Consider the following 17,469-nt stretch of genomic DNA (forward strand, 5'->3'; position numbering starts at 1 on the left):
TCAGCGTGTTGGTGTTGCTGCTGTCGACGCCATGTTCTTATGTGCCACTTTGGTGCTTTCGAAGCCATCTGCATTTGTATGCACATATTACTATATCAGCAGGTCCACCTAGATAAGATAGGCTGGACAAACAATGTGAGAAGAAAATAGCGGGACCAACGGTCCCGGAAGAGGCACATGAAAGTGTGGGAGGTAGGGGAAGGGAGGAGGTGTTGGCCAACACAGGGACAGGGAACAACGAGTGGTTTAAAACTAGTGGACGGAGGGGATGGGAGGACTGGTAGGGAGTGACCAAGGGCAAGGTAACTGAAAGGAATTACTGAAACCAGAATGAAGGCTGAACATGGTAGTGGGACAGGAGGAAAGCGTAAGGAAATAGAGGAAAGGAGTAGGAGGCAAAGGACATACATAGAAGCCTAAATACAGACATGTACATATGTAAATATTTTTATAATTATGGGGAAAATAGACCTAGGTACATTATTTATAGGTTCAGTAGTAGGGTAGCAGATGGACATTGGGCCTCCTTGCGCATACTCCCTCAATACAATAGCACCTTGCTCAGGTCATTCCATGACACCCACCTTCCCGACATGATCGCTGAAGACAGATGTGTGCATTAGCAAATGTGGTGAAAAAAGCTGATGGTGCCCGGCTATCAAAAAGATATAGCATCTGGGGTCTTAAAGGCTTGAAGGCAAACAAGCGGCCATCTAGCTGAGAAGCAAAAAAGCCCACAGAGAAGAAGCACAAAAGCCTGTGTGATCACGAGATGTTGAAGGGATCAGATAACAGACACCAAAGAACAAAAACCATCATTGTGTGATCACCTTCTCCACATAAACGCTGAAGACGAATGTGTGCATAAGTAAGTGGTGAAGAAGGCTGATGGTGCCTGGCTATCGAGAGATATAGTGTCTGGGGTCTTAAAGGCTTGAAAGTAAACAAGCGGCCATCTATCCCAGAAGCAACAAAGCCCACATGGAAGCAGCATACCAACGGATCATGAAGGGCTGAGGGGACCAGGTTTCCAACAACAAAGGTGGGGGAAAAATTTGAGGGGAGTGCGTGATGGGAACCCAATGCCCATCTGTAGACCACTGGACATCCCTTGCAGAGGAGTAGTGGGGAGGAGATGAGTCACTCAGGGTTCAATGTAGCAATAATGAAACTCACAACCTTCCTCTAGTTCTTAAATGCTTCCTCCCAACTATCATGATCCCAATTCTACCTTGCAAACCTGGTTAATCCAAAGGATACACAGCGGTACAGATGGGAACTAGAAACACAGGGAATCTAGGACAGATGAACCTCTCAGGACCAGTGGTGAGAGTGGCGATACCGGGAGGGAAGGAGCGGTAGAAAGGGGGAACCAATCACAAGGCTCTACATAAAACCTCCTCTCTGGGGGATGGGCAACAGAGAAGTGGGTGAAGGGAGATGCCGGGCAGTGTAGGATAAGATAAAATAATAATTTATAAATTATTAAGGGTTCATGCGGGAGGGGAGAGTGGGAAGGGAGCGGGAGGACAAAAAGGTAAATGAGCTGATTCCAGGAACACAAGTGGAAGGCAAATTTTGAGAATGATGAGGGCAACGAATGTATAAGAGTGCTTTACTCAACTGATGTATGTATGGATTGTGATAAGAGTTGTGAGCCCCAATAAAATGATTTAAAATAAATAAGTAAAATGGATTGTGGTAATGATTGTACAACTCTTCTTGATATGATTGAACTATTGAATCACATGGTATATGGATGTAGTGCCAATAAAACTGTTAGAACAAAAGTGGATAGCATTGTGAATGATTGAAATCCCAGAACACCTATTTGAGTTCTCCCAGAAACTACTCATAGACCAATAGACAATTCTTCAAACAAAACTAGGGGATACTGCATGATTTAAAATCAGGAATGGTGGTGTAGCCTGTCATCGTACTTAAACAATGTGTGTGCTATGCAGATGATTAGAGAAACTGGACTGTGTGAAGAATATGATATCAGGATTGGAGGAAGACTAACTATCTGTAATATGCAGATGATACAACCTTGCTTGCTGAAAGCAAAGAGAAACACAACTGTTGAAGATCAATGGCTACAGTCTTCAGTGTAATTGCACCTTAAAATATAAAATGTAAAAGCACTGGTTTGACACAGTGATGTTGGTACATGGGATCTTGGGAAATCTTCAACTTATTAAAAATCTTTTATTCATTTTTATTTTTTTTAAAGATCATTTTACTGAGGGCTCATAACAAGCCATACATCAATTGTATCAAGCACATTTGTACATGTTATCATCATTATTTTCTAAACATTTACTTTCTATTTGAGCCCTTGACATCAGCTCTTTCCCCATACCCCCGTCCTCCCCTCCCACCATCATTACTCCTTGATAAATTATTATTATTTTCATATCTTACATGCACTGCTGTCTCCCTTCCCTGATGGTTTCTTTTTTGTTTGTGTTTATTTTTTAAACGTTTTATTAGGGGCTCATACAACTCTTATCACAATCCATACATACATCAATTGTGTAAAGCACATCTGTACATTCATTGCCCTCATCATTCTTTTTTAAACATTTTATTAGGGGTTCATACAACTCATCACAATCCATACATATACATACATCAATTGTATAAAGGACATCTGTACATTCTTTGCCATGATCATTTTCAAAGCATTTGCTCTCTACTTAAGCCCTTTACATCAGGTCCTCTTTTTTCCCCTCCCTTCCCGCTCTCCCCTCCCTCATGAGCCCTTGATAATTTATAGATTATTATTTTGTCATATCTTGCCCTATCCGGCATCTCCCTTCACCCCCTTTTCTGTTGTCCGTCCCCCAGGGAGGAGGTCACATGTAGATACTTGTAATCGGTTCCCCTTTCCAACCCACTCACCCTCTACTCTCCAAGTATCACCCCTCAAACCCCTGGTCCTCAAGGCATTATCCACCCTGGATTCCCTGTGCCTCCAGGTCCTATATGCACCAGTGTACAACCTCTGCTCTATCCAATTTTGCAAGGTAGAATTTGGATCATGGTAGTTGGTGGGGAGGAAGCATCCAGGATCTGGGGGAAAGCTATATTCTTCATCGGTGCTACATCGCACCCTGACTGACTCATCTCCTCCCCTAGACCCCTCTGTAAGGGGATCTCCAGTGGCCGACAAATGGGCTTTGGGTCTCCACTCTGCACTTCCCCCTTCATTCACTATGGTAATTTTTTTTTTTGTGGATATTGCCTTATACCTGATCCCTTTGGCACGTCGTGATCGCACAGGCTGGTGTGCTTCTTCCATGTGGGCTTTGTTGCTTCTGAGCTAGATGGCCGCTTGTTCACCTTCAAGCCTTTAAGATCCCAGACAGTATCTCTTTTGATAGCCGGGCACCATCAGCTTTCCTCGCCACATTTCCTTATGCACCCGTTTGTCCTCGGTGATTGTATCATGGATTGTATCATGCAGCCAATGATATGATATTTTGTTTTTTGATGCCTGATAACTGATCCCTTCGGGACCACGTGATCACACAGATTGGCGTGTTCTTCCATGTGGGCTTTGTTACTTCTGAGCTAGATGGCCACTTGTTTATCTTCAAGCCTTTAAGACCCCAGACACTATCTCTTTTGATAGCCGGGCACCATCAGCTTTCTTCACCACATTTACTTGTTCACCCACTTTGGCTTCAGCAGTTGTGTGGGGAGGGTGAGCATCATAGAGTGCCAATTTAATAGAAGAAAGTATTCATGCATTGAGGGAGTGGTTGAGTAGAGGCCCAAGGTCCTTTTGCCACCTTAATACTTAACCTATAAATATAGACACATAGATCTATTTCCCCATCCTCATATATGTATTTGCATGTACATGTCTTTGTCTAGACCTCTATAAATGCCCTCTGCCTCCCAGCTCTTTCCTCTATTTCCCTTGACTTTCCTCCTGTCCCACTATCATGCTCCGTCCCCACCTGGGTTTCAGCAATTCCTCTTGTTTACATTACCCCTTGATCATACCCTACCAGGCCTCCCACACCAACCTCACCACCAATTTGGTTCACTTGTTTCCCTTGTCCCTGGGTTTGTTAACACCACTTCCATTCCCCCCACGTGCCCCTATCCCATGTCCTCCTGGAACTGTTGGTCCCGTTGTTCTTTCTAGATTGTTCATCCAGCCTATCTACCCAGTAGTTTTTAAGCAGTTTACTATTCATTTGCTTATATTTTATTTATTTTTCTTGAGTTTCCTGTTGATTTCTAATAGTACAGCATTGTGATCTGAAATTGTGTTGTAGAAATATTCTGCATCTTTGTTGAGTATTTTTCTAGTTATTTTGTTCTTCATTGAAAGTTTATCAAATCCACCCAGTATTATTGTGGAGTTATCTATTTCTCTTTTCAGTTTTGTTAGAATTTGATTTATGTCTTTGGACTCTTTCATTGGGTGTGTAGATCCTTATCATGGTTATGTCTTATTGTTGGATTAACCATTTAATCATTAGATAATGCCCTTCCGTATTCTTTATGGTGTTTTCCTTGAAATCTATTTTACCAGAAATTAGCATTGTCACTTTGCTCCTATTTTGCTGCCATTTGCTCAGTATTTTCTTGTTCTTTCATCCCCCCAGCAATTTTATTAGTATATAATTCAAAAATCATGCAATTCAGTAGTTTTATCACATCAAGAAGAGTGTTACAATTATCGGCATAGTGTGTTTGGCATATTTTCTTCATTCTTGTACTAATCGCTATTAGCTCCCCAATTTTCCCCAACCTCTCCTGTCATATCATCAAGGAAGCAGTAATCTAGTTACTGTATCTATACATTTACCGATTCTGGGTATCATATATAGAAATGCACTATAAAACAAACCATCCTTTCATTTTTAGCTTATTTTCATTTTAAGATATGTCTTTTACAGATATCCTATTAATGGATCATGGTTGCTTATCCTTTGATTCTGTGTTTCTTGCCTGGGGCGTTTACTCCAGTTACAGTCAATGTAATTATTGATAGATATGTAGTTACAGCTTTCCTATTACTTATTTTAAAATGTTATATTTGAGATATAAAGAACATATCATAGAATTCAATAGTTTAATCATATTAAGAAGGGTAATATATTCTTCACCACAGTCAACATTGGAACATTTTCTTTCTTTTTGTACCCATTGCTGTTGACTGCCCATTTCCCCCACCTCCCCTTTTGTACCTCTCAATAATTATTAATAGTATTATTATCTTCATAGAGCCACCCTTCTTGACTTTCCTATACGGAAAAACATAAAGCGTGGACAAAGAACAAAAAAATTGGCCAAATAAAACAGAGACAACCTCAATAGAACAGATAGCAGAAAATATTTTAAAACCAGAATAAATTCAGGTGGGAGATATAATGACACGTTGTTACATTCTAGCCTAATGACAGCTGCCAATATCAGACAATACTCTTTTCCTGATAGTATGGCTATTGACATTCCTACATTATGGTCAGTGGGGACTCACCAGATACTCAATCCATGTGTGGATCCTGCAAATGGATTTAGGGCTTCCACTATTATTCGTAACATTTTAGGATCTGGTCCAGTTCCTTCCTCTGGGTTTTATTCTTTATGATCTTTGGATCACTCAAGCTGTCGTGCTTCTTTGTGGAGTAGCTGATTGCTCACTTAAGTGGCTGCATGTTTGGAGACAAGCCTTTAAGACCTTAGATGCTATTTTTCTAATAGCCGGGCACTGTCTAATTTCTTCACAACACTTTGCTGTAGTACGCTTATCTTCGGTGATCTCAGAGCAAGTACTGAGCATGGCCATCTCACAAGAACTAATTGTTCTTAAGGTCACAATTAAGTGGGAGCTCAAAATCCATTCATATATGTAATATATTTATATATCTCCCTGGTTTGCTTTGTAGATACCATTATCACTTTATTAGAGTGCATCATAAATCATCCCCTGAGGCATATAGTAATTCTATTGATAGTTACATTATTTTAGTCAGTGGTATAGAAAACACTGTTAAAAAAGGAGACTACATGTTTAGGACATCTTTTTAGACCCTATACTGTACAGCTTTGAAAATTAGGTGATTGGACACTAGTTACACAAACCATGAGGGTTAGAGATATGGCAATATTTTCAGTAACACTCATTTGCAAAGGAAGGACCATGCCTGGTTGGCTAACATGTCCCAAATAAGTAGAGAGAGCATTAAAAAGGCAAGTACATGTTGATCCTAGGTTGCCTTTTGTTGGACAACCTCTAAGCAATTGGTGTGAACCAATTTCCTAATCTTGGGATAGAAATCATCTGCTTCTTTCCCCATTAGATCATTTCACTTTTAAGTTCAAGAGAGTATTTCAGTCCTTTAGATCAGCTACAAGTGAGTTTAAGGTAAATCCAGTTCCCTTAGTGGAATTTCCCATTCAAATTCTGCTGTGGTGTGGTCTGTGAATGGGTATTGTGTATCTTGAAAGGACAGTCTAGTGTTACAGTTGTCTATAATATGTTGTGCGGGTCACGAGAGGTTGGAATAGAAACTAGGTCAAAAGTGCCCACTTAGGAACATAATACTGGGTGTATTTGTGTCAGTGGTGGGTTGCCTCACCAGATTGACCCAACATCAGAAATGTAATCTTCTCTAATACAGACATGTCCCACCCTTCCTCTTGATCTGAGTTCCCAGTAAGGTTCACTAAATACTCTTTAAAAAAAACATTTTATTAGGGGCTCATACAACTCATCACAATCCATACATGCATCAATTGTATAAAGCACATCTGTACATTCATTGCCCTCATCCTTTTCAAAGCACTTGCTCTCCACTTAAGTCCTTTGCATCAGGTCCACTTTTTTCCCCCTCCCTCCCCGCTCCCTCCTCCCTCATGAGCTCTTGGTAATTTACAAATTATTATTTTGTCATATCTTGCCCTATCCAATGTCTCCCTTCACCCTCTTTTCCATTGTCCGTCCCCCAGGGAGGAGGTCACATGTAGATCCTTGTAATCGGTTCCCTCTTTCCAACCCACTCTCCCACTACCCTCACAGTATCGCCACTCACATCACTAGTCCTGAAGGGATCATCTGCCCTGGATTCCCTGTGCTTCCAGCTCCTATCTGCACCAGTGTACATCCTCTGGGCTATCCAGACTTCCAGACTTGCAAGGTAGAATTCGGATCATAATAGTGGGGGTGGGGGTGGGTGAGAAGGAAGCATTTAGGAACAAGAGGAAAGCTGTATTCTTCATTGGTGCTATATCACACCCTGATAGACTCATGTCCTCCCCTAGACCCCTCTGTAAGCGGATCTCCAGTGGCAGACAGATGGGCTTTAGGTCTCCACTCTGCACTTCCCCCCCTTCATTCATTATGGTAAAAATTTTTTTTGTTCTGATGATGCCTTATACCTGATCCCTTCGATACCTCGTGATCATACAGGCTGGTATGCTTCTTCCATGTGGGCTTTATTGCTTCTGAGCTAGATGGCCGCTTGTTTACCTTCAAGCCTTTAAGACCCCAGATACTCTCTCTTTTGATAGCCGGGCACCATCAACTTTCTTCGCCACATTTACTTATGTACCCGTTTGTCCTCAGCGATCATATCATGGAGGTGTGCACCCAGTGATATGATTTTTTGTTTTTTGATGCCTGATAACTGATCCCTTTGGAACCTCGTGACCACACAGGCTGGTGTGTTCTTCCATGTGGGCTTTGCTGTTTCTCAGCTATATGGCCACTTGTTTATCCTCAAGCTTTTAAGACCCCAAACGCTATATCTTTTGATAGCCAGGCACCATCAGCTTTCTTCACCACATTTGCTTGTTCACCCACTTTGTCTTCAGTGGTTGCATCGGGAAGGTGAGCATCACAGAATGCCAATTTAATAGAAGAAAATATTCTTTCATTGAGGAAGTACTTGAGTAGAGGCCCAATGTCCATCTGCCACCTTAATACTAAACCTATAAATATAGGCACATAGATATACTTCCCCATTCTCATATATATATTTGCATATGTACACGTCTTTGTCTAGACCTCTATAAATGCCCTTTGCCTCCCAGCTCTTTCCTCTATTTCCCTTGACTTTCCTCCTGTCCCACTATCATGCTCCATCCCCACCTGGGTTTCAGCAATACCTCTTCGTTACATTACCCTTGATCATGCCCTACCAGGCCTGCCACACTCACCTCACCACCAATTTGGATCACTTGTTGTTCCCTTGTCCCTGGGTTTTTTTGTTTTTTTTAAATTTTTATTTATTTTTTATTTTTTTAAATTTTTTTTTTAGTCCCTGGGTTTTTTAACACCACTTCCTTACCCCCCACGTTCCCCTATCCCATTTCCCCCTGGAACTGTCGGTCTCGTTGTTTTTCCTCCAGCCTATCTTATTTAGACAGGCCTGCGGAGATAATAACATGCACAAAAACAAGACAGAGCAAAACCAAGCAGCAATATACAACAAAACAACAACAACAAACCAATGACAAAAACAAAACACAACAAGAAAGAAAAGCTTGTAGTTAGTTCAAGGATCATTTGTTGGCCTTTAGGAGTGTTTTCCAGTCCAGTCTGTTGGGGCACCACACCCTGGCCCCAAAGTCCACCTACAGCATTCCCTGGGGACCTTGCCGCTCCATTCCCTTGCTTTTCCGCTGTACTCCTCCAGTGCTTTGCCTGAGTGTGGTGGGATCAGGTCGAGCGCAATTCCCACACTGTGTTTCTGGTGCTGGCCCCTGCAAGGCCATGGGTCAGTGAGGGACGTCAGGTCTCATAGTGGGGCTGTCCATGTGGTCCTCTCTGTGGACTGGCTGCTCTAATTGGGGTTATCATCCTCAGGGCCTGGTGGGCCAGAATGTGCTCCACTCTCTCCTCCCCCTTCATCTGCTCCCGTGTGTTCTGGTCAGATATGTCCCTCTCCTGGAGCTGCAGATTCAATGCTGTCCTTTGAAATAAATACTTCTGGGGGGAAGTTCAAGTATCCACTTAGTATTCGGTACTGGGGCCAACCCCCCAGACTACTCCACGCTGGAATGTTGTACATGGTAGACAACTGGGGAGGAGGTGGGGAAAGGAAAAAAAGGATGAAAATAAGGAAGAAATGGGTAGCGGGGGCAAAGGGGTGCTTACCCACTAAATACTCTTATAGGTGTGTCTGCTAATTTGTATGATCATAGTACACTTCTCCCATCCAAGTACTAACCAGGCCCGACCCTGCTTAGCTTTCAAGATCAGACGAGATCGGGCGCGTTCAGGGTAGTATGGCCGTGGACGATCATAGTACACTTCTATGGCAGGAATTGATTGATCTTCTCCCGCTCCCCCAAACATGGGAGATTGACCCCATCTGAGGTGAGGCTACCTTACTAGAGGTGCTTTTTAAGATACTGAAATATGTGGTTTATAGTAACTAGGCAGGCACACTACGTTGTTGTTTGGGGGCCGTATTAGAAGACTACATGACCTGAGAACAGTAGCTTGCCTTTGTCTTGTTTTTTATCCTTACAGTAGTAGACTCATACAAGATATGTCCTTTTCAACATAAACATTTCCAAGTCCATCCATGTGAAAAGATGTTTTGTTTTTTCATCACTGTGTGTACACTGTGCATGTACCAGTTTCTTTATCAACTGATGGGCATTTGGGCTATTTCCAGCTTCTTGCTAGTGTGAACTGTGCTGCAATGGACAAGAAATAGCATGTGTCTGTTCGTGTTTTGTCTCCTACTCTTTTGGGATATATGCTCAGCAGAGGTATTGCGGGATTGTGTGGTATTTTTATTCCCAGTTTCAGTAAGTGCCATATTGCTTTCCACAGTGGTACATGTTCACAGTCCTGCCAACACTGTATGAGAAATTCCAATCTCTTCATACCCTCTCCAGCATTATTCATTCTCTGTTTTGTTTGTTTTTCAATTAGGCTATTGTTATGGGTGTCAGATGGTATCTCATTGATTTTAGTTGCACCTCCCTGAAGGCTAGTGATCCCTGAGCATTTCTTCATGTGGTTGTTAGCTGTTCGATGAATTCTATGTTCATGCTATTTGTCAACCTTTTAATTGCATAATTTGTTTTTTTTTCTTATTGAAGTATTGCAGAGTTCTGTAGATTTTAATGATTAGCTCCTTATTTGTTGTATCATTGCGAAAAAAATTCCAGTCTGTGAGTTCTTATTTTACCTATTTTGTAAAGTCTTTTGATGTGTGTGTCTTGTTTTTATTAAGTCCCAGTTGTCTATTTTGCCTTATATGGATTGTGTTTCTTTTATTGTATTTGGTAGTGTATGTATGCCCCTGCTGCATGTGGACCCTTACATTTGTCCCAGTTCTCTTGTTGGTGATTCATCTAGCTCTGGAGTTTACATTTAGGTGGTCTCTAATGCACCTTGAGTTTGTTTTTGTACATGGGGCAAGTTATAGGTCCTGTTTCATTTTTCTGCAAATGCAGATCCAGTTTTTTCCAGAACTACTTGTTGAAGAGGTTATCTCCCATTCAATTATTTTTGGTCCTTTGTCAAAAACCAAATGTCTGTTGGTGGATGCTTTTATTTTTGGGTTTTCTATTTTGTTAACATTGATTTATTTATCTATCATTGTATTAGTACCAGGCTGCTTTGACTACTGTGGCTGTATAATAAGTTTAGAGGTTAGGTCGTATAAAGCCTCCTACTTTGTTCTTTTTTGTGAAGTTCTTTGCTTATCCTGGGCCTCTTCCACACCGTATGAAGTTGGTTATTAGTTTTCCATTTCTTTAAAGAATGAAGTTGGGATTTGGATTGGAATTATGTTGTATTTTTAGATTATTTTAGGTAGTATTGACATTTTTCATATTATTAAATCTTCCTATCTGTGAACACAGGATATTCTTCCATTTGTATAAATCTCTTTGGTTTCTTGTAATAATGTTCTGTAGATCTCTTTGTATAGGTTTTTTTTTTGGTGTGTGTTTGTTTAGGTTTATTTCTAGGTGTTTCATTTTTATGTGACTATTTTAAATGATTTTGTTTTCTTGATTTTTTTTCAGGGCTGTCATCGTTATATAGGAATGAAATTTATTTCTACTTGCTAATTTTATATCCTGCTACTTTACTAAATCTCTCAATGGTTTCCAACAGACTTTTTGTGGACTCCTTTGCCTTCTCTAAATATAAGATTATATAATCTGTAAATAGTGGGAGCTTTATTTCTTCTTTGCCCAATTGTATTCATTCCCTTGATTTCTTTGGTGATTCTGGTTAGGACTTCCAGCAAAATGTTAAGAGTGGTGATGAAGGCACCCTTGCTTAGTTCCCATTCTCAGGTAAAAATACACTTTCCCATTGAGTGTGATGTTGGCTATTGCTTTTAAAAAATATGATCATTATTATGTTGAGGAATTTCCTTTGATTCCTAGTTCATCGAGTGTTTTCTTTATCAGAAATGGGTGTTGGATATTGGCAAACACCTTTTCTGTATCTATCAATATTATCATGTGACTCTTTCTTTGCCTTGTTTATGTGGTGCGTTACATTAATTTCGATATTTTTCTAATGTTGAACTCTGTCCTTGCATCCCTGTTATAAATTGCAATAGGCCACAATGAGTTTTTTTTGGATATGTCATTTGTTACATCGATAAAAATTATGTTGAGAATTTTATATCTTTTCTTGAGGGATATAGGTTTTTAATTTCCTGTCTTTGTGGAGTTTTTGCTTGGCTTTGGTATCAGGGTTATGCTTGCTTTGTACAATAAGTTTGGGAATTTATTGTCTCTATATTCTGAATAGTTTTTGCTGAAATGGTGACAGTTCTTCACTGAAAGCTTGGTGAAGCCATCTGGTCTTGGACTTTTCTTGGTTAGGAGTTTTTTTCTTCTTTGGTTAATGGTCTGTTTAGATTTTCTACTTTGACTGTGTTCATTTGGGTAGATGTATATTTCCAGGTATTTTGTCCACTTGTTTTAGGCTATCAAATTTGTTGGACTACAGCTGTTTGTAGTAGTATGTTGTTGTTCTTTTTATTTCTTTTGAATCTCTTGTGATGTAGCCCTTTACAACTCTAATTCTAGATATTTACATCTTCCTTCTTTCCTTTGGTGTGTTTGCCAGTAGTGTGTCAATTTAGATGATCCTTTCAAAGAAGCATTGGAGCCCTGGTGGCATAGTGGTCATGTGCTATCTACAAGGTCAACGTTTTGAAACTGCCAGCTACTCTGAGGGAGAAAACGGGGCTTTCTACTCCCATAAAGAGTTACAGTCTCAGAAACTCACAGGAGCAGTTCTACCCTGCCCTATTGGGTCACTGTGTGAGTCAGTAGTGACTTGATGGCAGTGAGTTTGATTTAGCTTTGGTTTCAAAGAATCACCTTGTCTTGTTGATTTTTCCCCCGTTGTTTCCCTGCTTTCCAGTTAATTATTTTTTGTACTAATCTTTGTGATTTCTTCTGATATTGGAGGGTTTATGCTGTTGCCCTTCTTCTATTGTTGGAGGCACTGTGTTAAGGTATTGATTTTGTTTCTTTCCTCTTTTCATGTGTGCCTTCATTGCTATAAATGGCCTTTTGATACCTGCATTTGTTATATCCTAAAATATTTGATATTTGTTTCAAGGAAATTCTTAATTTCATCCATCATCTGTTTTATTACCCTGTCATTTTTAAGGTGTGTCTGTTCAGTGCTTGTCTTTATGTTCCCGTTATTTCTTTTTTTAAAACAGCCTTATTAGCTCTTTATCCATGTCATAAAATTCAATAATTAAATCATATCAAAAAGAGTTGCATAATTATCTCCACATTCACTTCTAGAAAATTTTCTTCTTACTTGTACTCATTGCTATTCATGTAAATTTTTTTCTAATTGTGGCCAAAATATCCACAACAAAACATTCTCCAATTCCATAACTTTACATGTATAGTTAACTGTGTTGATGCACTTCATGTTATATAACTTTATTGATATCTTTTTCCAAATTATGCCACCACCATTGACATAAACTCAATGTCCCCTAAGCAACAATTCCTTCTCCTTCACCCATGGTAACCCTAGGTCAAGTTTGGTTTCTTTCATTTTTTAAAGTAGTTTTCTTGATATAATAGTCACATATCATACATTTCCATGGTTAAATTGCTTTAAAATTGTATATACATCATTATAATGAGTTCTAATGCTCTCTCCCTCCTCCCGCATTCATTATTTGCTCCCCAAATTCCTCAACCTCTCCCCCTCTAAACACCCTCCATTGACATCACTGATAAACTATTTCATCAGTTATTATCTCTATGAATCCATCCCTTCTGTGCTCCACAAACTGGGAAACCCAACAGAAACAAAAATAAAACAGCAAGAAGTAATATAATAATATATAAGGAAAAATACAAAGAAAGAAGAAATTTCTGTCATGGAACAAGTGAGAAATACTTGAGCCTAGAGAACATTCAGGTTGGGTCAAGAGGGATTTCAACTGACCAAGTATCATTATTACTGTATACCATGGTTGGATCCACCATAATTAAGGTTACAATGATCTCTGTCTGATAGTAAAGCTGTTCCAGTCCCTCGCCTGTGGTAAGAGGGGATTTGCCAGAGGTGTAATCTGACTAGATACTCTATATATGGATTTTGGGCTCCCACTTCCTCCATTGCCTTCTATAAATTAGCTGTTCACAATTTAAGCTCTGATACCTTTTCCTTCATCATATTGGGATTTTGTTATCATCATCTTTGGATCACACAGGCTGGTGTGTGCACTTAGTTGCCGCTTCACGTAGATGGCTGCTTGTTTGAATACAGCCTTTAAAACCCCAGACACTATTCCAGTTGATAGCCTGGCACCATCTGCTTTCTTCACCACACTTTGCTATCTTTGATGATATTTTCATGAAGGTAAGTATCCAGTAAATGTTCCTGAAATTTCTATAGTTGATATCTAGTTTTATAGCATTGTGATATGAGAAAAATGGATCATAGGATCTCAATGTATTTGACTTTTTTAAGGCTTTCTTTGTGGCCTAGCTTGTGTTTTTTTACTTTGGAGTATGTACCGTGTGTGCTGCAGAACATACACTGTACAATTGTCAGATGGAGTGCTTTATGTATATCTAGGAGTGACCTGATTGTATTGTTTAGTTCTTCTGTTTCTTTATTGAATTTCTCTCCCAATGATTTGTATTTCCTTGAGAGCAGTATATTGAAATCTCCTATTATTGTGAAATGGTTGCTTTATCTCTTCAATTCTACAAGGATTTGGTTAATGTATTTTGAGGGTCTTTCATTGGGTGTGTATGTGTTTTTTATGGTTTTATGTTCCTGGTATATTATTTCTTTAATCATTATGTAATGTGTATTCTTTTCTCTCATTATGTTATTTGCCTTCATGTCTATTTTACTGGAAATTAAATTTTACTACTCTAGCCTTTTTATGGTTGCCATTGGCTTTGCAGCTTCCCCCCCCCCCCCAATCCTGTGGGTTTCTAAGACTGTAGCTGTTTATGGGAGTAGAAAGCCCTAACTTTTTTTCTGAGGAGGGGCTAATGGTAGACCTTGCAGATGACAGTCCAGTGCCTAACCATTATGCCACCAGAGGTTCCTGGGTTTAATCATTTGGCTTACTGGGGTGTTTGCCACCGGTTTCTAGGTTGATTTGGTAGTGGGGAACTCACGAACTCCTTCTGGGTAAATTTGGTAGTGGGTGAGAGTGCTGGCACAAGTCTCTAATCATGCAGAGCAGCATAACACAGGCTGTGTGGTGTTGGCTGCCATCTGTTGTTGATCCAGTGGTGCCAAAATAGGTAGTGGCATTTGCCTAGCCACTGGTGCAGTAGATATGGTGTGTATGGCTGAGTAGGGTCTCTGGCTCCTAACTGTTAGGGAAAGAGAGGGGAGGAAAAAGAAAGTAATTATAAAAAGGGGGATGTGAAAGAAAGGAGACTTAATAAGAAAGGAAAAGAAGAAAGAATAAATCATCAAAAGCAGAATAATATTTGCATAAGTGCTAGCTGCCAAGTGGGAGTGGTGTCAGGGAGCAGTGTGCTTACTCGATGGATTGGAAAAAATGAAGAAGGGAAGAGATAGTGGAAAGAAACTAAATAAGAGAAGGTAAAGACAGAATAACTAAGACGAAAAGGAAAAAATGGCATCATACTTGTACAAGCCTTAGCCACCAAAAACAGCTGCAGCTGGATTGTGGAGTTTACTCTGCTTTCCATGGAGGGATGAGTGGGTGCTGCTGACCCTAGATGCAGGGGGCATGGGTATAGGCTCTTGCTTCCTGGCTCAAAAAAAGACTGGGGGAGGAAAACGAAAATGAAAAAGAGTAGAGGGAAGAACTAAGAAAGAGGAAAGAAGCATAGTACTGGTTAAAGTGCTAGCTGCCCCATCTAGGAGGGATGAGGGTTGGCACTACTAACAACAGAGTCAGTGGAGGGAGGAACATCTGCTCTATGAGAACAGAAAAGAGGAGGGGTAAAGGAAGAGGGAGAAAAGAAAAATAGAAACGAGGACAAGAGGGAAGAACTATGGAGAAAGTTAAAAGGAAAGAAAAAGTCGCTTAACATTGGCAGTATATGTGGGGGGGTATAGTTGGGCTGGCTGCCAGGTGGGGAGACTGGTCTCTCCCTCTGGTCACTGGGAGGTTTTGCAAAGTAAGCAGAAAGATCACACCGCTCCTGTCACTGATCACTGATGTGGGTGCGGGTACAGTTGTAGGCGAGTAGAGCCCATTAATCTGGTTCCTGCTCAGATCAGATTCTACTTGCGATACCAGTTGGCGGTTCACTGCTCCATTTGCCTATTTGCCATTTTTGTTTCATTCTTCCTTGTCAATGTTTGATCTACTTCTTTATCCTCTCCTTTGAAGCTGTGGGTTCAAGGATTATCATCAGGATCCCTTGGACTTAGTTTCTTGAGCCTTTGTTTTAGAAAGTCTGTGTATCATATTTGCCTAGTCCACTATGTTTGGATCATCCTGTAATGATAATATATTAATATATTAATAGATATGAAATTCCCAGAAAGACACACAGCAATTCACTGCACATAACAGTCAGAGATTAGAGTGCTCACAGATTCAAATAAGCAGAGTTTCAGCATAGTGGATGTTAAAAACCAAAAATACCAAACTCAGTGCCATCGAGTCAATACTGACTCATAATGACCTTATGCCCCTATGAGTTTCTGAAGCTGTAACTGTTTATGGGAGTAGAAAGTCCTGTCTTTCTCTGTCAGAGGTGTTGGTGGTTTTGAACTGCTGACCTTGCATATCACAGCTTAACACTTAACCACTACATCATCAGGGTTCCATTCAAAGTAGACATTACCAAACTGTTATGTAAGCTTCACATTTTAACCGAGACCACTAGAGGGCATGTGATGTTAAATCAAGAATGTTTCCTATTTAACAAGATTTTATTAATGTGCTTCACATTTCTATTTATTGATTTGATGTTCCTCTAAACTATTTCATCAGTTCACAGTGTTCTCTTGAACTAATTTATTTTCATCAGCCTAATATCTGGCTCATAATAGATCTTCCATAAATATTTATAATTTGAACTAAGGGATTCATATTTTGAATCAGTAGATTCCAAATCATGACATGTGCTTTCTATTAATTAACTGTGGTCAGTAGTTTCAAGAAACTATCAGTTTTTATAACCTGGCTAATAATACAATATCCATGATTTTTATTACCTAAACACATCTACGAAAGAGGATGAAAAGATTCAAGCTTGGAATTTATATTCTTTATTTGTGCAAATGATAGTATCAGACAATGATATATGTTGTAATGTGTGAGTTAATAGTCATTAAAGCCCCATGAACGGACTCTGCTCTTGCACTAAATTCCTCTCTCCAGGGTTTGCCAGCTAATAGAGGATATAGTTCAATTAGAGTTTTTGTCCCTGCCAGAATTGTTAACTCTGTTTCTCCAAATGGGGATTAAGCTGCTCATGAAACCTGATTTCCACGATGTGTTTTAGAGCTGGAGGGTTGTTTGGGATAAAGAAATTTATCAACAACAAGCTTCCCTGGCTGCCTTTTAATAATTAATTGCTTTCATTGAAATTCTCCACTGAAGGGATTTTGGATGTCTGGCCTGGTTCTATTGGCACTGGTGGCTGAAGTCTTTGACTGTCCTTGATCTAGCCCCATGAGCCTAGGCCCTCAGTATTGCAGTACCGTGCAACCATTTCAAATAGCCTGAGAAATACAGCCCAATTTTTATGTTTTGATAGACTATTTTTTCAGAGTAGTTTTAGATTTACATCAACATTGAAGAGACTATAGAGAGTTCCTACCCATAGCTTAACGTCTTGCCTTAGTATGATATATTTATTATAATTGATAACTAATGTTAGAACATTATTATTAAGTGAAATTCTAATTTATCCAGATTTCCTTAGTTGTCAGTTAGTGGCCCTTTATTGTTCCAGAACTTCACATTACATTTAATCACCATGTCTCCTCTTTGGCTGTGATAGTTATTCGATATTCTTGCTTTT

The 17,469-nt window shown here is 39.8% G+C and overlaps 1 protein-coding gene across 5 annotated transcripts in view; it reads right to left on the reverse strand.

Moving 5' to 3' along the window:
- Positions 1-6,697: 6,697 nt before the first annotated feature.
- LOC142453675 (histone deacetylase 8-like) overlaps positions 6,698-17,469 on the reverse strand; it is a 49,515-nt gene continuing 38,743 nt past the window's right edge. For 3 of the 5 annotated variants that reach the window (XM_075555225.1, XM_075555218.1, XM_075555220.1), the window contains one exon: positions 6,698-9,047. In XM_075555225.1, the coding sequence (XP_075411340.1) occupies positions 8,981-9,047 (67 nt within the window). In that variant the 3' untranslated portion in view covers positions 6,698-8,980. The other 2 variants (XM_075555221.1, XM_075555226.1) reach the window with 1 other exon arrangement.

The sequence above is a fragment of the Tenrec ecaudatus genome, chromosome 7, assembly GCF_050624435.1.
Source record: "Tenrec ecaudatus isolate mTenEca1 chromosome 7, mTenEca1.hap1, whole genome shotgun sequence".
Taxonomy (NCBI): Eukaryota; Metazoa; Chordata; class Mammalia; order Afrosoricida; family Tenrecidae; genus Tenrec; species Tenrec ecaudatus.